General features: G+C 40.8%; 1 protein-coding gene across 6 annotated transcripts in view; it reads left to right on the top strand.

Annotated features, from left to right (window-relative positions):
• Positions 1 to 22,374, top strand: part of KCNH7 (potassium voltage-gated channel subfamily H member 7) — a 318,392-nt gene that overhangs the window by 239,237 nt on the left and 56,781 nt on the right. For all 6 annotated transcript variants that reach the window (XM_038751859.1, XM_038751858.1, XM_038751857.1 and 3 more), the window contains one exon: positions 9,664 to 10,089. In XM_038751859.1, the coding sequence (XP_038607787.1) occupies positions 9,664 to 10,089 (426 nt within the window). The remainder of the gene's footprint in view (positions 1 to 9,663; positions 10,090 to 22,374) is intronic.

Below are 22,374 nucleotides of genomic sequence, written 5' to 3'. Positions count from 1 at the left end.
AACTCCTACTTAGGAAAGCATTTATCAAAACCTACAGATTACTGTATAATTAACATCACAAACTGGCATTATCATAAGTGCCGGCCTTATCGATAAGTAATGGTGTAGAGAAAAGAAAATACTCCAGCTCCCTTTCATCACACAGAAAAACCAATATATGTTTCACTGTTTTGTGCTGACAACTTTGTTTTGTTTTTCATCCTGTGATTTCATAGCGATTGCATTAGTGCATTAGCTATAAATTAAAGAGCAATTTCTGTCCACCAAATATAATTTCTTACCCTTTAAAAGTCTTTAGGTTTTACTTCCTCCCACCTTTCAAACTGACGAAGCGTATTTTGCTGTTCTATATACTACTTTATGTTTTTACAGCATTGGACTATAAAAACTGAGTAATTTGCACAGACTCATAGCACTCTCTCTTTTAAAACCATGACTCTCCCGAGTCAAGCAAGACATTTGTTCACATTACCCAAAGTAACATAAAACCTTGGCCTGCCCAGGGTATCTACATAGCTCCCTGGTAATCAATCAATCAATCAATCGTATTTATCGCGCACTTAGTCACTTACTGTGTGCAGAGCACTGTACTAAATAATAATAATAATAATAATGATGATGGTATTTATTAAGCACTTACTATGTGCAAAGCACTGTTCTAACTGCTAGGGAGGTTACAAGGTGATCAGGTTGTCCCACGTGGGGCTCACAGTCTCAACCCCCATTTTACAGATGAGGTAACTGAGGCACAGAGAAGTGAAGTGACTTGCCCAAAGTCACACAGCTGACAATTGGCAGAGCCGGGGTTTGAACCCATGACCTTTGACTCCAAAGCCCGTGCTCTTCTCCACTGAGCCACACTGCTTCCCACATAATAATGACGGTATTTTTAAGCGCTTACTATGTGCCAAGCACTGTTCTAAGCACTGGGGAGGTTACAAGGTGATCAGGTTGTCCCACGGGGCGTTCACAGTCTTCATCCCCATTTTACAGATGAGGAAACTGAGGCCCAGTGAAGTGACTTGCCCAAAGTCACACAGCTGACAGTTGGCGGAGCCGGGATTTGAACCCATGACCTCTGACTCCAAAGCCCGGGCTCTTTCCACTGAGCCACGCTGCTTCCCCCAAACACTTGGGAAGGTATCGTGTAATGATGTCAGAGTTAGTAGACATATACTCTGCTCACAGTAAGCAGTCTACAGTCTAGAGGGGGAAATATTGGTGAATCAGGAGTGTCTGGCTGGGAATCACCATTCCCCATTTTCAGGGGAGCTGAATTGGTGCTTTGGAACAGTTCCTAGGATGCTGGGAGCATTCCTGGAAACAGGCCAGTTCTCTGAACAGGGAAGCAGCCAGACCAGGCCAGAATCCCTTGCCTAAAACCACCTCTCCGTCAGAGCCGACAGAGCCACCGGTAACTACCATCTTCACTCCCCCGACTAAGGACACTTGCTTCGGGCATGCTCTACGCACACCAGCCCGCTGGGATAAAAGCTGCTCCTGCTTGCTCTTTATTGCTGCATTGTACTTTCCCAAGAGCCTAGTACAGTGCTCTGCACACAGTAAGCGCTCAATAAATACAATTGAATTGAATTGTCCCTCACACTGGGCAGTCACACTGCCTTCCCAGGAACTGGCAGTCTCTCCTTTGTGCCACTGAGGAAACTCCATCCCATCCTGCCTTCCCCTGCCCAGCAGGAAAGAGAAAAGCCCCTGTAGCAGAAGGCCTCCACAGAACCTTGGAGAGGCTATTGACTGCCGCACTGGTTGCTGTGGATACAGGTGTGCTATGAATTCTGAGCCACAAGGAACCTCAAATTCTGCTCCTCTAAGCCACAGCTCCCTGCTGCTTTTTATTTTTATTGTATAAATTGTCCCTTGTCTCTTATGTTGCTTTAGGGTTTTATTGTTTGGTCAGTACTTATATGTCTGCCTCAGGTCCCTCTTAGGTTTTGAGCCCTTGAAGGCCAAAGACCATATGTAATTCCCACCTGCATATTCTTTTCCAGCATTTAACACAGTGTCTGCACATAGTAAACTCTGAACGATGCTACTACCACTACACTAAAATAGGCCCCAAGGCGAACTCCAGGCCAAGCAGACTGAAGGTCCCCAGCATGGATGGATTTGCTCTTAGGAAACACAAGAGTGTCAGACCACCCAACCATCCTGTCCTTGCAGTAGGATTTAGGATGATTTGTGTGTGTTTCAAGGGCACAATTTGAGAGAGTGTGCCGAACGGCTGAATTGCACTCTGCCTCGCCTTTCAGAATTGAGTTATCTACACCCCATAGAAAGAATGAATTCTAGGTGATTCAGACACATCCAAACAACATTATACGGATGAAACTACTATGATGATAATGATGATAATAATAATGGTGGCATTGCAGCAGTTACTGTTTGCTAAGTACTGTACTGAACCCTTGATTGATACAGTGCAACCAGAGCATACCCAGTCACTGTTCCACATGGGGTTTGCGGTCTAAGGGAAAGGAAGACCAGGTATTTCATCCCCATTTTACAGAAGAAGAAACTGAGGCACAGAGAAGTCACTTGCCCAAAGTCACAGAGCAGGCAAGTGGCGGATTCAAGATTAGAACCAGTTCTCCCAGTTCCCAGTCCCATGATCTGATTTGCTGATCCCTTAAATGAGTGGGTAGCGCAGATCACAGTTCGGAATTCCTGCCTTTCAGATTATCTAGCCACACTGAACAAATTGCAGCCTACTCTTTACTGTTACTCAGCTAAAAGTTTAGATTTTTCTTCAGAAATTTCATATTTAATTTGCAGTAAGCCTTTCTTTGTCATGATCCACTCAAGTTTCTTCATACTAAAGAGCGCCTAAAAAACTTGAAAGATTTTTTTTTGTGGTACTTGTTAAGCACTTACTGCTTTGTGCCAGGCACTGTCCTAAGCACTGAGGTAAATACAAGATGATCAGATTGGACACAGTGTGTGTCCCACATGGGGGTCACGGTCTTAAATTCCCAGACTAAGCTCCCCTTTTCCTCAGCTCCCCGTCCCCTTCCCCTCCCCTTCCCATCACCCCGACTCGCTCCATTTGCTCTACCCCCCGCCCCATAGCACTTGTGTATATATCTATAATTCTGTTTATGTATATTAATGCCTGTTTACTTGTTTTGATGTGTATATATTTATAATTCTATATATTCATATTGATGCTATTGATGCCTGTTTACTTGTTTTGATGTCTGTCTCCTCCCTTCTAGACTGTAAACCCATTGTGGGCAGGGATTGTCTCTATTGCTGAATTGTACTTTCCAAGTGCTTAGTACAGTGCACTGCACACAGTAAGTGCTAAATAAATGTAATTGAATGAATGAATGAAATACCCATTTTACAGAAGGGGTAACTGAGGCCCAGAGAAGTTATGTGATTGCCCAAGGTCACACAGTAGATAGGTGGAGGATCCAGGATTAGAAGCTATGTCCTCTGAGTCCCAGGCCTTTAAAACTTAGCATTTTAGTAAGTGCTTAGCACTTGACTTTTTGGATTATTAGTTAATAACAATTATAATAATGGTACTTGTTAGATGCTTACTATGTCCCAAGAACTGTTCTAAGAGCTGAGGTAGATAGAAGTTAATCAGGTTCAACACAGTCCCTATCACACAATCTAAATAGGAGAGAGTACTGTAGATTCTTTAGGACTAGGTGTCAATTTGTTTTGCTCAGAGACTTTATTTGCTTCATCAGATCCCTGATACTTGGTGAAATCCAAAATAATGGCATACCTCTACGTTCCCTGGCTACAGAAAATATTGGGAGGTGCCAATTTAGAGCTAAAGAAAGACCAGGGCTGCTTACTGTAAATGCAGAATTTTAGGACTCCAAGGTGATTTTTGAAAAAATGAAGTCACTGATAATATTTGTAGATTTTAGTTTTAGTTCTGCCTTTGAAAGTCGACTTTGAAATAAAAGGTATAGAGTTTCTTAAGCACTTGGAAAATGGTCTCTGACAAGGAAGTTAATAGACCAGCTAAATGCAAGAGGTCTTCAACTGGTATCCTTATAGAGTTGGTGTGGTCTTAAGAGTAGAAGCGCTTTTGTACTTCCCAAGCGCTTAGTACAGTGCTCTGCACATAGTAAGCGCTCAATAAATACGATTGATTGATTGATGATTCCAAGATGAAAGACATCAAAGTGATTGAAGTGAGAATATATCATGATTATAGGGACAGACTAGAGATTGCAGAAAAAAGGAGTAATGCTTGTTATCACTTAAGGGCACACACTGAGTTAATTTTCATTTGTTCAGTGGCAGTTGCATAATGCTCCGTTGTTTTAGATGGTGAATGAGATTTAGACTGCTCTTCAGAAGACTAGGCCAGGCGCACACTTTTAGTGATGATTTCAATAGAGTAGCACAGGCAATGAGATCCCCGGGGGATAGCTAAGATATCATCAATGGCATTAAAAATCACAAAGATTAAGGATCCAGAGACGTTACCTCATGTGAAGAGAGTCCTGTGGTGACACGGAAATATGGGTCTAATGAAGTTTCTGGCCTGAATTATTCTTCTCCACTTAGTATCCTCATTCAGGAAGGATGCACTCTTTGTTTCATTCTGCCTTTCAGCGGCTTACAAATGTGAGCATTCCAAAAGCACTGAAAAGTTTGACATCTCCGTAGGTGAACAACATAAAAGTTCAAACCTCTTGCTTTCCAGAATTAGAGGAGTCTTATGTACTAGAAGATATGAATGCTATCCAAGTAGGATTTTTTTCTGGATGGTATTAAGTGACAATTATTAAGTGCCAAGTGTGGTACTAAGCACTGGGTTACAAGATTATCAGGCTGGACACCGTCCCTGTCCCACATGGGGCTCAAACTCTAAAGGGGAGAGAACAGGTATTTAATCCACATTTTACAGATGAGGAAAGTGAGGCACTGAGAAATTAAGTGACTTGCCCGAGGTCACACAGCAGGCAAGAGGCAGAGCCAGGACTAGAATGAAGGTCCTCTGTCCCCCAGGCCCTTCCTCTTTCTGCCAGGTCACACTGCTTCCCAAAGTGAGTAGACAATAACAAAATAAAATTAATAGTCGTTGATAGTAGTTCATCTTTTCTTATATCACCCATGCATCATCAGTCAATTCCTCTAGACTGTAAGTGCCTTGTGGGTAGGGAAAGACTACTCGGTTGTATGGTTTGGTACTGTCCCAAGCTCTTTAGCACAGTCCTCAGCACACAGAAAGCGCTCAATAAATTCACTGATTCATTGATTAATCTTGCAGTGGAGGTTTCCCTCAACCCCTGGCCAAGTCTGTAGTTCCTCATTGCTCTTCCCCATGAGGAGAGAATGAAATTGAGTGCAAGCTGAGCCCCAGTGGAAGCAATCTTGTTGCCAGCTTCTTGTTTTGATTCAGCTGTGAAAAATCTTGTTTTGCAAGCAGAATTTTGGCATTTTATTCAGGCTTCCTCTTTGAGAATTTAATGTGGTTTGTCATTAAGTTCTCATTAACTCCAGTTGGTAAATAGCAAACCTCAGGCAAGAAGCCTACTACTTGGAAGAGTAACTTCGATTCATCCCTTGTTGGAAGGCTAGCCAGTCATCTCCATTTGTATTGAACAGCCCTATTTTCACTTGGATTGACCCCTACCCATGTGGCTACAACACTGAACATCTTTATGCCAGTCATTTATAGTTTAAAATCCCAGCCTCTCTCCACTTTGGCTCCCGCCATTGAGCTGCAAAGCTCAGAGATGGTACCATATTCACAGGGACTTAACAATAAAGTAATAATAATAGTATTAAATGACTACTGTGTGCCAAGCACTGTATTAAGTGCTGGTATAGATATGCTATATTCAGATCAGACAGTCCCCGCCCTACATGGAGGAGGGCAAACAAACATTTAATCCTCATTTTACCCAGGATTAGAACCCAGGCCCTCTCTTTCCACTAGGCCATGCTGCTTCTTTTGGTCAAATTAGAGAGGGTTAGGGGGCACACCCTAGAAACACAGTAGATATGGGTGAACTCAGTGTACTTCTGCAACGTAACACACTTGATGTTGGGTTAACAATTCATACATAGTAAATACCAGTTATTATTGTCATTCCTCCACTACGCTGTGTTCCCCGTATAAAGCGTGTGACATCACGTGTGTGTCAGTGTTCGGTATTCTGGTCAGTGACCTCCCTATTTGTAGGGAGAAATTGAGCAAGATCCTTCCAGACCCACCCTTTCCACTGAAAGGAGAGTTTACTGATCTAGCAAAAACCATGTATTGTAGGCATATCACGGACAGAAGGTCGTTCTCCTCTGGGAGGGATAGGGGACGAGAAGCTGCCCTCTCAGCCAACTCTCCGAAGAAACACTCTAGCCTCCATCGGAGGAAAGAACAATGGTCTGGGCAGAATGTCATTCATTCACTCATTCAATCATATTTATTGAGGGCTTACGGTGTGCAGAGCATTGTACTAAGTGCCTTCCACCTGGACTTTTCAATAAAATCAAGATATTAAAATTCAGATCTTGGAAGACTAAAGACCAGAAAGACTTAAATGACTGTAGGTGACTTGGCAAATATTTGATAATGCTTAATGATCAGTCAATCAGTGGGTATTTATTGACTGCTAACTGTACGCAGAACACTATACTTTGTGCTTGGGAGAGTACAGCACAGTGGGGCTGCTAGATATTGTTCCCTGCCCAAGAGGAGCTTACTTCTAGCATGCTCATTAATAATTAGTATTTGCGATCCACAAAGTAGTCTCCTTGAATAATATAAAAGGGTTTTTGCTGCCCGTGTCAGGCTGAGGAAAATTTGTACAGCACAAACTAACCCAGCGACCAGTGAATTTGAGTTCTATTCCCAGATCCCTGTCCAGTGACTGATACCACGACCTCTAGTCCTTAATTTCTTTTTTTGGTATACTGTGTTTCATAGACACATGGGATCGTTATTCAGTGATGTGGCATTCATTTGGAGTTTTCGAATACATTAAGAATTGCAAAGTAGCTTCTCAGTTATTTGAACTTTTACACCCCCAACAAAACTCTCATTTCCTCATGTCTAGCATAATGTCTTAATTATTCCAAAGGGTACTTTTCTTCATATTTATATGTAAGAAATGAACCTCATAACTACAAGTACACAAGATGGGGCTTATCCAGGTCTTAGTGGTATAGCGTAGCTACGCCTTAATAAGCAGACATGAAATATTAGCGTAAATATTTAATATCAGTTTTTCTTAAATGAAGGCATTTAGAGAGATTTACAGATGTGGCCTCCTTGATAAGTTTTGTGGTGTTTTTCCATTTCCTAATTGAGCTAGCCGAGTAGTCAGCTGCGGAGCTGTTAGCTTTCAAGGACAGGTCAGCTAGGCTTGCTGTATTAAGGAAAGCTGCTCATTTATTTTTGTCAGGTCACTTGATGGAGATCCAAGAGTGTTAAATCTGTCCCCAGTGCAAGGCAGTATATCTGATTCATGGTGTTACTAATCTTTCCGATGTATAAGAATACAGCTAGCCCATTAGTTAAATGCAGGTTCCAGCTAAAGAATGAATAATAGATGAGTATTCTCTCCTAATACCTCAGTGTGGTGTTTCATGGCTGCCGACAACTACTACTGTATAATCTTGGGGGTGGCTTAACCATTCCCTATTGCACTTTTCAAAGGAAAAGAGTGGTTAGTAATCCTGGTGTTCTCACCAAATTTTCACAGTCGGTCTGCATTCAACAGTGCAGTTTCGATTACGAGGGTTTCATACGTTATATAGCATTCAAATGCAGAAAGTTAAATAGTGCAATGCAGTAACAGGAAGAAAACTATTTGCATAGATGAGTCATTTTTTTAACTTAAATTGTATGTTCAATTTCCAGTTTGAAAATGAAGCAAAATAAAATGCCTGCAGAGGTCACAAAATTTTCCTTGTTTACTGTGAATTTAGAATTCCATACATTACTTTAAAAAGTGTATTCCTTTCCATTTTCATTCTGTTTTTTAAAGACTTTTCCATATGTGAGAGAAGAATTGGTTGATTTAGGAAATTGTTAGTGGACCAAGAGAATTTCCTGTTAAAAATGATTTCATGAGCATTCTGTTCAGTTTGGGGCGATGAATGTTGTCTCCTGCAACCTTTGAAAATCTGACAATCAGGGCCTATCAATCAGTGGTATTTCAATCAATGGTATTTGTTGAATGCTTACTGTGTGCAGAGAACTGTACTAAGCACTTGGGAGAATACAATATAACAGAGTTGGTACACATGTTCCCTGTTTATAATGATCTTACAGCCTAGAGAAGGAGACCAACCTTAATGTAAAAAATTTATAATGTATAATTTATAGATACATAATTAAGCCCTGGCCCAGGCACCAGTCAGTTGCAGAGCCAGTGGGGACCACGGGAGTAGGGTTCATTGAATCATCAAGTTAACCCAGACAGTAAAATGGATTTGGAGAGCTGATGCTCTTCATAGACCTCTAATCCCCTTAGAAGAAACTTTCACAACTTCTGAAGTAGTTTCTTTTAGCTCATTTGGACTAAAGCCTCTGAAAAGAGTCATTGTGGCTATTGTGGATTTTAAGGTGCAATGTAGGGTCAAAGATATTATTTTGGCATTTTTCATAGGCATTCACATCAATTCTGTCTTAAAAGCATTTACTGTAAGAAAGTGCAACAGTGCTTTGAAGAGGTGAAGAATGGTTTTATTTGAGCATTCATTCATTCATTCATTCAATCATATTTATTGAGCACTTACTGTGTGCAGAGCACTATACTAAGCGCTAGGGAAGTACAAGTTGGCAACATATAGAGACGGTCCCTACCCAACAGTGGGCTCACAGTCTAGAAGACTGTCTTGTTTTCATTCATTCATTTCATTCAGTCTGTCATGTTTTCAGTGCAGGCATAGACTGGTCCACATTTTCTCCAAAAACCTTTCCTTACTTCCATTCTCTGCATCTCCCAATATTACAGTAAAAATAATGTAAATATATGATATGAGATGCTTTTCTATAGTTCATAATCATACTCTACTTTCCTGACATTTTATTTGTGGTATTTATTAAGCGCTTACTGTGTTCCAGGCACTGTACTAAGCGCAGGGGTAGATACAAGCCAATCAGTTGGACACAGACCATGTCCCAAATGGGGCTCACGTTCTTAATCCCTGTTTTACAGATGAGGTAACTAAGGCACAGAGAAGTGAAGTGATTTGCCCAAGGTCAAACAGCGGACAGTCGCAGAGTGGGATTAGAACCCAGGTCCTTCTGGCTCCCAGGCCTGTGCGCTATCCATTCAACCACACCGCTTCTCTATATTCACTTGCATTACTTATTTACTGGAACTGATTCACCATTATATATTTGACATATTTCTAATAGTTATTCTTTCCAAAGTAGTCACTTGTCTGTCATCTGACTAATAATACTTCCAAGCCTTATACTGGGAGAGTAATCGAGAAAGTGTTATAATTTTTTCTCTATCAGCAATTCTTTGGGAAAGGAATTTGGATATGATATCACAAGATGTAGTTCCTCTAACTCTGCTGGATTCTTCATCCACACAACCCGGAAACCAATACAATCAATGTTATGCAATTCTACGTAATGGATATATTGTAATTCCATGTTTTATGGAATGTATAGTACTTTTTGATAGCATACGCTTTTTTCTTCGCATCCAGGTTCTCTCCTTGGGAGCAGACGTCTTGCCAGAATATAAACTACAGACACCTCGTATCAACAAATTTACTATATTGCACTACAGTCCTTTCAAGGCAGTCTGGGACTGGGTTATTTTATTGCTGGTCATATACACTGCTATATTCACCCCTTATTCTGCGGCCTTCCTCCTTAATGACAAAGAAGAACAGAAGAGACGGGAGTGTGGATATTCTTGCAGCCCTCTGAATGTGGTAGACTTAATTGTGGATATTATGTTCATCATCGATATTCTGATAAACTTCAGAACAACATATGTAAACCAGAATGAAGAAGTGGTAAGTGATCCAGCAAAAATAGCGATTCACTACTTCAAAGGCTGGTTCCTCATTGACATGGTTGCGGCCATACCATTTGACTTGCTGATTTTTGGATCTGGCTCTGATGAGGTAAGAACTGTTTAATAATCTTTCCCTGATATATTCGCTTAGTTTTGATAAACTTTAACCACACACTGCTAGATGGCATTGATAAAAATAAATAACTTATTCAGCATTCCTGCAAAACAATAGTCATACTGACTTTCCAGCATGATTTTATGTTCACGATGGTTTAAAAAAATACTGCTGATGCCAGTGTCATGGAAGAAAAAAATGTGGAGGCGTGGGAGCAGTTGTGTAGTATATAGATCACTAAAGTGTACAGAAATTTATACCACACAACCCCCTCATTCTCCTGTGAATTTTCATTTGTTTTATGTGAGCTTTATGCTTATCCCACCATGAAAATTACTTTGTGATAGAAGTTATAAAGTGAATTATCCATCGGTGATAAGAAATTTGTCTTTAATTCTTTAAGTCTTTAAATGAAGTGATAATTTCTGGATATTTTCAAACTTGGCTTGGCCAGCTCATTGGAAAACATTATGTTGTAGTTTCTTCACCCTACCTATCCTATGAATGCATTTCTGAAATCCCATTTTATCCCATCATAAGCTTATATGATACGTGGTTTGTGAGCAGACATAAAACACCAATCAGTTCAATACCCATTACATAAAAGTTGGCAGAAATAGTGGGACCTTAGTTTAAATCTCTGCAAAAAAATCTTACTCTTTTTTTGGTATTCCAAAAGTGTGGGCCAGAATTAAAATAAGAAGGTGATTAGCGTGGCTTAGTGGAAAGAGCACAGGCTTGGGAGTCAGAGGTCATGGGTTCTAATGCCAACTCCACCTCTTGTCAGCTGTGTGACTTTGGGCAAGTCACTTAAACTTCTCTGGGCCTCAGTTACCTCATCTGTAAAATGGGGATTAAGACTGTGAGCCCCACATGGGACAACCTGATAACCATGTATCTATCCCAGCGCTTAGAACAGTTCTTGGCACATAGTAAGCACTTAACAAATACCATCATCATTATTATTATTATTAGCTTGCCTCGATGAATGTGGACTTTGCTGATTACCAGAAAAACGTATTTTTGGAAAAGTAACTTTTCTAATATTTCTTTTTATACTTTGATTTTCTTTCCATCATTATTAACTGAATGCCCTTACCCCCAATATACAAAATCCCTCCTCTCTGAACTCTCAGATTTTTTCTTCTTGAAGAGCTTTTTACAAATCGCATAAAGACTCTTTGTTTTCCAAAAGGAGTTTTGCAAAGAAGCACAGCACAGAGAAACAAATTTTAGTTTAAACTGAAAAAGAAAGTATGAATGAAAGCTACATTTCTAAGAGGAAAACTAGGTTCTAGGTATAGTGAAACCCCAGGAATAATATTGCCTTATTTTTGACAAACCAACTGACTGACAGAAGGTCCATCCTATCTAGCTAGAAAACCCTCCACATGAACCCCGGTGTTTTTAATTTAATGGCAGCACATCGGCTGCATTAGTGGCCCCATGAGAGACAGAAGTGAATGTAAAACTGATGAGATGGAACCTCTCATTTACTTTTCAATCTTTGTGCAAGGACTTCTTTTCATTTAGGTATCTCCGGGAATGAACACCAGATAAATTTCTTGATTGGCATCCTTTTTTCTGAAATGATTTCAAGACCAGGGAGCAAACCTTATGCATCTATCCCATTTCTTCCCCCACTCTAAGCACGCTATTGTATCTGAAGGGGCCAAGAGATAATAAACCAAGCACAGACAACACTGGTCAAATGCTTTTATTGCTCCCTGAGATGGTCAGTATAAAAAAGTAATAACTTTCCCACTTCCAATAAAATGAGAATATATAATATAAAACGAAGCATTCTATTGTCAATAGTCAACCTCCACAATATTGTCAGAATAGATTAGTCAGTTGGTATTTATTGAGCACTTACTGTGTTCAGAGTACTGTACGATGTGCTTGGAAGAGTACGATACAACAGAGTAGCAAGACTTACAGTCTATAGTCTAGGTCATGCACCATTCTCATTTTAGATAGTACTGGCTGATATAAGTGAGCTGAGGTACATAGAAGATAATCAGGTCAGACACAGTCTGCCCCACATGGGGCTTCAGTCTAAGTAAGAGGGAGAACAGGTATTTAGTCCCCATTTCACCGATAAGGAAACTGAGGCACAGAGAAGTTAGATTACTTGCCCAAGGTCACTTAATCACAATTATCAAGCACTTATTCTAGGCAGAAGACTGTACTAGGCACTAGACTGCAAGCTGATTGTGGGCAGGGAACGTATCTACCAACTCTGTAATATTGTACTCTTTCAAATGCTGCTCTGCAAGCAGTAAGTGCTCAATAAATATGATTGATTGAATGTTAAGTGGCTGAACCGGAATTAGGACACAGGTCCTCTGACTTTCAGATCGTCCTCTTTCCTCTAGACCACACTACTTTTTATTCAGAAAGAGAAGTTTTCAAACTGAAATTTTTTTCTCTTAAAAATATTTATTTTTTGTATTAGCTTCAATCAACTATAAAGAAGCTCGGGGCACATTAACGGCTGCTTTATCGTGCTGTCACAATCCATCCAAACTAGTGGCAATTATAATCCAGTATATATATTGTTTCTTGAGGTTTAAAATGTAGCCCAAGAAAGCAGAAGGCTTGGGAGAGGTAATTCCAATGGTGAAAGCTCACTTTTCTCCACTGCTCTCTAGCCCTTACCCCCTAATTTATTGAAAAGGATACCCTTGTGAACAAATACTGGGAAGCAGCGTGGCTCATTGGAAAGAGCCCGGGCTTTGGAGTCAGAGGTCATGGGTTCGAATTCCGGCTCTGCCACATGTCTGCTGTGTGACCTTGGGCAAGTCACTTAACTTCTCTGAGCCTCAGTTCCCTCATCTGTAAAATGGGAATTAAGACTGTGAGCCCCATGTGGGACAACTTGATCACCTTGTATCTCCCCCAGCGCTTAGAACAGTGCTCTGCACATAGTAAGCGCTTAACAAATGCCATCATTATTATTATTAAATGCTGTATGGCTATTCATAGCCTATGAAAACAGTTTTCCTTTGCTGACTGAAGTAACTCCTTTTCAAATTCACCTTTTCCTAAGTGTCATGAACACTACGCTGTTCCAAGCTGGTTTCTCACTTTGATTCTGAGTACAAATGTGGTTGGAAATGCCTCTTTTAAAATATATCTGCACCTTCATACGATGTGCGATGCAGACATTAGACACGGATCAGTCTCCGTTTCTGTAGCTGAGGGATCAAGCAGGAAACACTAACGCTCAGAAATAATAATAATAATAATAGCATTTTTAAGTGCTTACTATGTGCAAAGCACTGTTCTAAGTGCTGGGGTGGATACAAGGCTTATCAGGTTGTCCAAGGTGGGGCTCACCGTCTTAATTCCCATTTTACAGAAGTTGTGACTTGCCCAAAGTCACACAGCTGACAAGCGGTGTAGCCAATACGACTTTTTTCTTGAGAAAAAGTCTGAGGTACCAGTCGAGGCTTGAGGAAGAATACATATTCTGAAAGAAAGAGCAGAGCATGCTCAGATCGGGCAATCACTTGAGGAAGTAGCTCTTTGGTATTTTTGTCCCAAAACACATTCTTAAGTGCCCCAAATGGCAGATCATCCAGTTGTAGGAGCTCTTGTCTGGGCTGTGGAGCCTGTGAAAGAGACAGAAGCTGTATGGGTTTCAACAAACAATACCACTTATGGTCTTACACTATCTAGTCCATTCCTATTATCCCTGGCAGGTGTGTATCCTAAATACTGGGGGGAAAAAGGAGGGCAAACAATTTGCCTCTGACCACATTCAGTAATTCCTCCTTATGGCTTATATCTTGCTAGAGCTAAAACACCCCTAACAGTGCTGTTCTGCTGGTGCTCAGGGCAGGTATGGAATCCCTAAAGGGGCCTTGGAGCAGGGATTGGAAGGATCCTGAACCAGTAGTCTCTCCAACGGGGAGCCAGATTGGGTCTCTCAAGGTCACTTACACAGCAAACCCTGAGGCCCTGGGTACCCAAATAGACTGTGAGTTGACATTTCTAGAGAGAATAGGGAAGAGCAAAGCCCTCCTACACCTTCAGCGATTCTGTCTTTGAAGCAGATGCTCTCGAGCTTCCATCTCAGAGTCGGGCGGGAAACGTTATATGGCAGCCCTCCCCGCCCCTCCCTTCTACTGCCTGGGTCCCAGGGGTGAGTCATCATGCCCCTTAGATGTACATACTGAAAATGAGAGTCAGTTTATTCCTGAGTGAAAAGTGCTGTGGTTTGCAGGAATTCCACCAAGACTGGCAACCTAAAAGGACTCAAAAGACTTAATTTCAGTCACTGTGCCACAAGTGAGACTAGTTGCACTCATATGACAGGATTACTACAGTGGTTTTCCATGCATCCTGTTATTTTGGATTATTTTAGTGCAGATGTTAATTGGCATGAAATAATTTCTTGTATCATGCCAATTGAAAAACAGTATATCCTTCATACAAATGGCACTGAATGAAACGTCAAGTTTTTTTGAATTTTGTATTGAATTCCTGAGTAGAAAATTGTTTAACTTTCATAAACACGTGGCTTTGCATCCGCACATCTGAACTAACCATGACGTGATCAGATTTGCACAATTATTTTTCTAGACTCTGTGCTAAAAATGTCAGCCAAACTTCTCAGATACCTTTAAACTAATTGCTTCATTTACAGAGTGAGAAACTTTAAGTCATTTGGTGGAGAATTATGAATAACGTTTAAGAAATGTTGTGGAAAATGAATGTTGACATTAGGCAGGATTGACTGCTTCATTAATACTTTCTTAATAATGAACACCAGCAAAAAAGGCTACCAGCTAAATTCCCACTTTTCTAATCATTCCATTTTCAACCATCATTCCCTTCCTAGTATGTTGGTCCAACAGCACTATTATCGTAATAATACCTATTTTACCCAGTGCTTTAATTCCCAAGGGCCTTTCACAGTTTTGGCCTCATAATGTCATAGTGTGATAGGGAAAAACAGGTATTATTATTCCTGTTTTGCCCACAATGAGGCTCACAGTCTAAATAGGAGGGAGAACAGATAGTTCATCCCCATTGTACAAATGAGGAAATAGGCACGGAGAAGTTTGCCCAAGGACACACATCAGATACTGACAGAATTAGAATCCAGCTCCTCTAACTCCCAGGCCTGTGTTCTTTTCACTAGCCCATCCTGCATCTTATTAAGTTAATGGCCCTGAACTACTCCTGGAGGTAGAATTGTTGACAGTGGAGGTTGTTGAACAGCGGAATAGGGTATGGAAGAGGTCTATAAGACTAAGCAGATCCTGACTGTCAGAGACGGTGTCAGTGTGAAGACAAGAATATTGTCTAGGTGATCTCACAATGTCCCTTCCTACCCATAACATTATTCCAAAGCCCCATGTGATTACAGGAATAATGAAACAATAAGGTTCAGTAGGTTCAGGAACAGTGGAGGACAGTGAAGATGTGAATCCTAATTCTAGCTCTTCTCCTGTATTTTTGTTTGGCATTGGTTAAGTTATTCAGTTCCTCAAACATCCATTTCCTCATCTGTAAGAAAAATAGCGTTATACCAACAAATAACATTATTTCCTGCCTCAGAGGATTATTGTAAAGAAGGATGATCAGAATATGATTTGAAAAGCACAGACTGGCAAATGTTAAGTAAAAAGCATTCCCTTTCCTAGATTTTTGTAAATGATGCAGAGTCAGAGACCCTGTGCCATAATTTGTCTTGTAGATGAGGAATGACTAGTCACGGAATAAAGCTAGAAGGAACTTTCAGAAAGTTGTTTGTTTGCCCTCCTGGCTTCATACATGCTCCAAGGTGTGTGATTGACTTGGCGCCTGGCCCCACCCTGAATTTTGCAATGTAGCCCAACCTGGCCCCAAATCAGCCAACACAGGAAAATTCAGGATCAATCCCACCCTCACATCAGAATTTGAGTCAATTATCCAGAGCCTTTTAAGGACTTTAGAATGCCCCTTCAAGCTTCTTCTGTGCCTGGTGGGTGAAGGTACCCATTCATTCAATCGTATTTTTTGAGTGCTTACTGTGTGCACTGTACTAAGCTCTTGGAAAGTACAATTTGGCGACAAATAGAGACAGTCCCTACCTAACAATGAGCTCACAGTTTGGAAGGGGGGATCAGACAACAAGACAAAACAAGTAGACAGGCATCCATAGCATAGCATCAATATAAATAAAAAGAATTATAGACATAAGCAGCCTGGCTGAATGGCAAGAGCCCGGGTTTCGGAGTTAGAGGTTGTGGGTTCTAATACCGGCTCTGCCACTTATCAGCTCTGTGACTTTGTGCAAGTCCTGACTTCTCTGTGCCTCACCTCATCTGTAAAATGGGGATTAAGACTGTGAGCCCCATGTGGGACAACCTCATTACCTTGTACCAACCCCAGCGCTTAAAACAGTGCTTAGCACATAGGAAGTGCTTAACACATGCCGTCATCTTCATCATCATTAATAAAATAAATAGAATAATGAATATGTACATATATATACAAGTGCTGTGGAGCATGGGGGGGTTGAGCAGAGGGAGGGAGTAGGGGCGATGGGGAGGGGAGGAGGAGCAGAGTAAAAGGGGGGCTCAGTCTGGGAAGGCCTCCTGGAGGAGGTGAGCTTTCAGTAGTGCTTTGAAGGGAGGAAGTGTGGCGGATGTGAGGAGGGAGGCCAGTCCAGGCCAGAGGGAGGTCATGGGCCCAGAGCCCTGTGAGCTTGAACTACAACTCTCAGTATTCCTTCCAGTACACATCAGTCTTTTAAGAACAGATCCTTCCTTTTCCATAACCCTATCCCGTTCTGTTTTTCTTTTTTTTTTCTCAACCCAAGGAACTTCTGGTTTCTGAGGATACAGTACAAACCCATACTTGGGCAAGTTTGTTGTTTTAACCCAACTAATGGCAGGATTATAGGCTGACTGGTTAATTTCTTAAGTTCTTCTTATAGGGAAATTGCAAAATATTCTTTAGAAACATTTTTCCACTAGTAAATAGATATTATGCTTAGGAATGTAGTTTCTAAACATTTATTTGGAGAAAGTAAACAGTTTAATGTTTAACTGAAAATGTGATGGTGCTCATGAAGGAATGTTTGAAATCCAAAGCAAATATCTAGAACCATGCATTGGTGGGAACCTGAAAAGATCACCTTTGGTCTAGCCACCTATTTCTAGGAAGATGTGACAGAAGTCTGTGGGACAAAAACTTGTCAATTGTCTTCTTAAAGAGCATCAGGAATAGAGACTCCATACCAGGTGTTTTGTTTCCTGAGGTTTGACTTGCTGTGGCTTGCTAAACTTCTAGGCAAGCTTTGTGGATGGGATTTCATCAGCTAAAGCATTGCTTGATAACCCAATCTCCTCTGACGGGCTCATGTTAACAGGACCAGATTGGTCAGAAAATCAGCCTAGTGACTGAACAGTCATACCCTCACTTTATAGTGTTTAACCAAATAGTCAAGTTCTTTGCCCAATAAAAATCTCTTCTGCTTTAATCTAATTCCTTTTTTTCTCAGTCATACTGTCTTGGCCTGAAGAATCCCTGAATAGTATCCTCCTCCTCATGAAAATGCATCATATATATGACAGTCATATCACTCAAACTTCTCTCTCTCTCTCATGCTAAAGAATGCCAGTTCCTATAAGCTTTCTACAGAAGTCCTCTTTTCCAACCCTGCCATCATTTTGTTGCTCTTTTCTGGACCCTCTCATTTACCCAGATCACTTTTAAAGTGTAGTGGAACAAACCTGAATATTCTATTATAGATCTGACCTATTCAGAGTATAATTACTTTCTTTTATTAGTAATATTATTGTTATGTGTACTAAGCACTACGTGCTGAGCACTCTTCTAATCAGGTCAGACACAATCCTTGTGCTCGCTCTGCTCCTTGTGGCTGTATCAAATCATATGGGGATCACAGTTCGAGTAGGAAAGAGAACAGGTGCTGAATCCCCATTTAACAGTTGAGGAAACTGAGGCACCGAGATATTAAATGACTTGCCTAAGCTCACACAGCAGGCAACTGGCAGAGCCTGGATTAGAACCCAGGTCCTCTGACTCCAAAGTCTGTTCTCTTTTCACTAGGCCAAGTTGCTCCTCAATTATTATTGTTGTTATTAATATTATTATGTTATGTATTAAACAGTTACCATGTACCCAGTGCTGGGCTAAGCAGTAAGGAAAATTCAAGATAATCAGATTGACACTGTCCCTCTCTCACACTGAGCTCACATTCTATACCTCTTTTACAGTGAGGGAAAGCTGAGGTTCAGAGAGGTTAAGCAACTAGTCCAAGGTCACACAGTAGCTCAGAGGCAGAGCTGGAAATAAATCCAGGTTTCTGCCTCCCAGTCCCAAGCACTCTTCACTAGGTCATAGAGCCTGAGGTTGTAATAGTAATAAAAATGATGATGGTAGTTGTTAAGTGCTTACTATGTGCCAGGCACTATACTAAGCACTGGGGTGAATACAAGCAAATTGAGTAGGATGCAGTCCCTGTCCCAAATGGGGCTCACAGACTCAATCCCCGTTTTACAGATGAAGTAACTGAGTCACAGAGAAGTGAAGTAACTTGCCCAAAGTCACACAGCCAGCAAGTGGCAGAACCCATGACTTTCTGACTCCCGGGGGCCCTTGCTCTATCCACTATGCCATAGTAATATTACATTCCAGTACTACATAAGCTTTTTTCATGATGATGCTTTTGGGCTGATCCATATGGTTAACTAATTCCCTAAAATCTTTTTCTGCTGTAATTGTGTCTATTCAGTCTTCTCTAATCTGAATTTGTTTTGTTGTCTCTACCCCAAACTATGCTAACGTCTCCTGTCTATTTGAATTTTAACCTGTTTTATAGAACTCTTTTTCACCTTGTCAAGATTCATTTGAATTTTATTCCTGCCTTCCAAAGTTTTAGCAATCTCACCCCAATTTAGAATAAAAATTAAACAGCCTGGAACTTGCCTGGAGTTTATAAACGTTTGGGTGGGAAGAAAGTAGCTCTTAAAGCTGTCAGTATTAGAAGTGACCACCAGTCACCTCGGAGGTCAATGTAATTGAATATCTGAAAGAGTGGTCATTTAGGGAAATAAAGACAATTCTGACTGTCCATTAAAAATACAGTTCTTAATCAAGTAGATTTCCCTTAATGTCATTTTTACCCAGAAGAAAGTGAAATATGGTGCCATCACTTGAGAAGCTTTCAAATTAGAGAGGTTGTTGTGCTAGATGACGCAGTATCTATGCTTTTTAGCAACGGTTGATTTTTACTATGTCTTCTACCCACCTAAATTGAAGTGCTAAAAAAAAGATGTTTTTGTAACTGCTGGACTTCTTAGAGGTGGAAGCCTTGTGTCATTTATAATCCTTCTCCTTGAATTTTCCCAGAGTGTTTGAATTTCTCTCTTTAGATATAATTTATAGCACCTGTGAACCAAACAACAGTAACTCTGGCCAGAAATATGGCACTCATGCAAAGTGAAAAACTGAAGAAATAATACTAAATCAGGTTTTGTTTCTTCAGTTGCCTAGTGGAAGCAGCATGGCCTAGCAGAATGAGTACGGGCCTGGGAGACAAAGGTCCTGGGTTCTAATTCTGGCTCCACCACGTGTCTGCTATGTTACCACCTTGGGCAAGTCACTTATGTTCTTAGCGCTTCTGCTTCTACACAATGGAGACTCAATAACTGTTCTCCCACCTACTTAGAATGTGAGCCCCATGTAGGACCTGATTAACTTGTATCTACCCCAGCACTCAGTACAGTGCTTGGCACGTTGTAAGAGCTTAGCAAATACCATGATTATTATTCAGTGGTTCTTCTGACTTAAGTAGGAAAGGATGACTAAATCTGCAGAGACATCTAAGGTTTCTAATGGCCCAAGGATCTTGGTTTAAAGCTGAATGACCTGTCTGCTAACTCTGTTGTGGTGAATTCCCCCAAAAGCTTAGTACAGTGCTCCGCACATAATGAGTGCTCACTGTCAGATTGTTGTGGGCAGGGAAGGTATCTGCCAACTTTGTTGTATTATACTCTCCCAAGTGCTCAGTTAGTACCTAGTAAGCACTCAATAAATACCATTAATGATGATGATTTTAGACTGTGAGCCCACTGTTGGGTAGGGACTGTCTCTATATGTTGCCAACTTGTACTTCCCAAGTGGTTAGTACAGTGCTCTGCACACAGTAAGCGCTCAATAAATACGATTGATGATGATGATGATGATGATGATGATGACGATGACCCCAGTTGTCTTCCCTCCTCTTAAGAAGTGAAAAAAGGTGAGGAAAGCTGAGGTTGGTTCCCCAGCCATTAGAACTGCTGCCGAATGGGTCTGGGGCCCTGTGGAAGATAAGATTTTCTAGGGTTGGAGCTATATGGATAGACCCCAGGCAGGGCCCAGATAGTAGAAAACAAAGACCAGGCAGAGGAATAGGGCAGAGTTTGCTCTACTAAACCTTCTGAGGGGCAGAGAGCAAGGGAGGGTCAAGGAGCTCAGTGAAAAGGAACAAGCTAGTTGTCCACTGGCTAGAATGAATGGGCAAAGGAGAAGCTATGAGGCTCATGTACCATCAACACTGCCTGTTTTGGGACCTCTTTTCTACATCGGAGACCAATATAGACCTCTAAAAGACTTTTTAATAAAGCATACCAAACAAGATCACCATCTCTATAGCCAAAAAAATTCAAAATGGATGGCTGAAATGGTTATTTTCTTGGGTGTTCATTTTCCAAATATGTGTATGAGGAAATATTAAGTGTGTAGATTAGTGAGATATGGAACCAGGAATTCTAATGCTTATATGAGCTTCTTCAGAAGTTTAAGCTAAGCATTTGTCTTTTAGACTGTGAGCCCACTGTTGGGTAGGGACTATCTCTATATGTTGCCAACTTGTACTTCCCATGAGCTTAGTACAGTGCTCTGCACACAGTAAGCGCTCAATAAATACGATTGATTGATTGATTGATTTGTCTTCCCTCACTTACTCCGTGCAGAACACTGTACACTAAGCACTTGGAAGAATGCCACAGAATTAGGGCACATAATCCCTGCCCTCAGGCATTGTACAATCTAGCAGGGAAGGCAGGTAATGAAATAAATTACAGATACGTTGAACTAACAAAGTATAAACTGAACAGTCTTATGGGGATGGTGGGGGAGAATTAAGTAGTGAATGTCACTGAAGATAAAAAGTGCTATTGCAATTTGAAGCACCGTCCCCATTATAAAGCATTATTTTTGATGCCTTAGCTTTACCCTATAGCGACTCTAACTGAATGCCCAGGTGAATTGATAACAATAAGGCAACAAACAAATAAGTCACCAGCATTTTTCACCTTGTCAGAAGAGCGTAATTGCGCAAAGGCAGACATTACCAAGCACAAGAGAACTTACTTGGCAGTTGAAGTCATAATCCATTCATCCTTATAATGCAACTGAGCTATGTACCAACTGCTCAGTAATACATTCTCTGTCTCCCTGCTTGTTCCTGCAATTATTCTACATGAAAAATGGCAATCTGCTATACAGATGCATCATCCTATACTGTACTTCTTCCATTCTAGATAATCAAGCCATTCACCTATTATTCATATATTTTATTTATTATGTCAACTGATGTGCTTGGTGGACTTAATGACATTCTGTTTTCAAACTCTATTCATCTTGATTTAGGAATGAATCCAGAAGAAATTTGGCAGTGGCATTAGCTGATTGTTTTTGCATTGTATGAACAGTAGACTTGATTCATTTATCAATACAGTATCGTTTTAAGCAAAACCATCACAGGGCTGTCACCAGAAGAATTACTTGTGAGGAAGCATTTCCTCTGAAGAATTGCACACTAAAAATGCCTTTAAAAGTCTTCCATTTATTCACTCAATTTTTATATACCAATCTTCTTCCAAAAAGGAAAAGTACCTATAGAGTATTCCTATAATGAAAAGTAGTACCTTGAGTTTGCCTAGGACTTTTCAATCATTCCAAATGCTTTCTCGACAATTATTTTGCTTTACCCTCAAAACATCACTGTGAGGTAGGGGGAGGAAGTATTATTGTCTGCCTTTTATGGATAAGGAATCGGAGGCTCAGAAAGGTCACCCAGCAGGCAAACAGCAAAGTAGCAGAACACGGGACTTCTGGCACCCTGAGCTGGGTTCTTTCTTCCTAGGCCCCCCCGTCTTAAATCACAGTATTAAAAACAAATACATCAGGGGTTTTGAAGTGGCAGGGAAAAGAACAAGAATAGAAAGCAAAGGCTACCTTTACACTAGCAAATCCGCTGGGTATTCC

The sequence above is a fragment of the Tachyglossus aculeatus genome, chromosome 9 (assembly GCF_015852505.1).
Source record: "Tachyglossus aculeatus isolate mTacAcu1 chromosome 9, mTacAcu1.pri, whole genome shotgun sequence".
In the NCBI taxonomy this organism is placed as follows: domain Eukaryota; kingdom Metazoa; phylum Chordata; class Mammalia; order Monotremata; family Tachyglossidae; genus Tachyglossus; species Tachyglossus aculeatus.
This window is presented reverse-complemented; position numbering and strand designations above follow the sequence as displayed.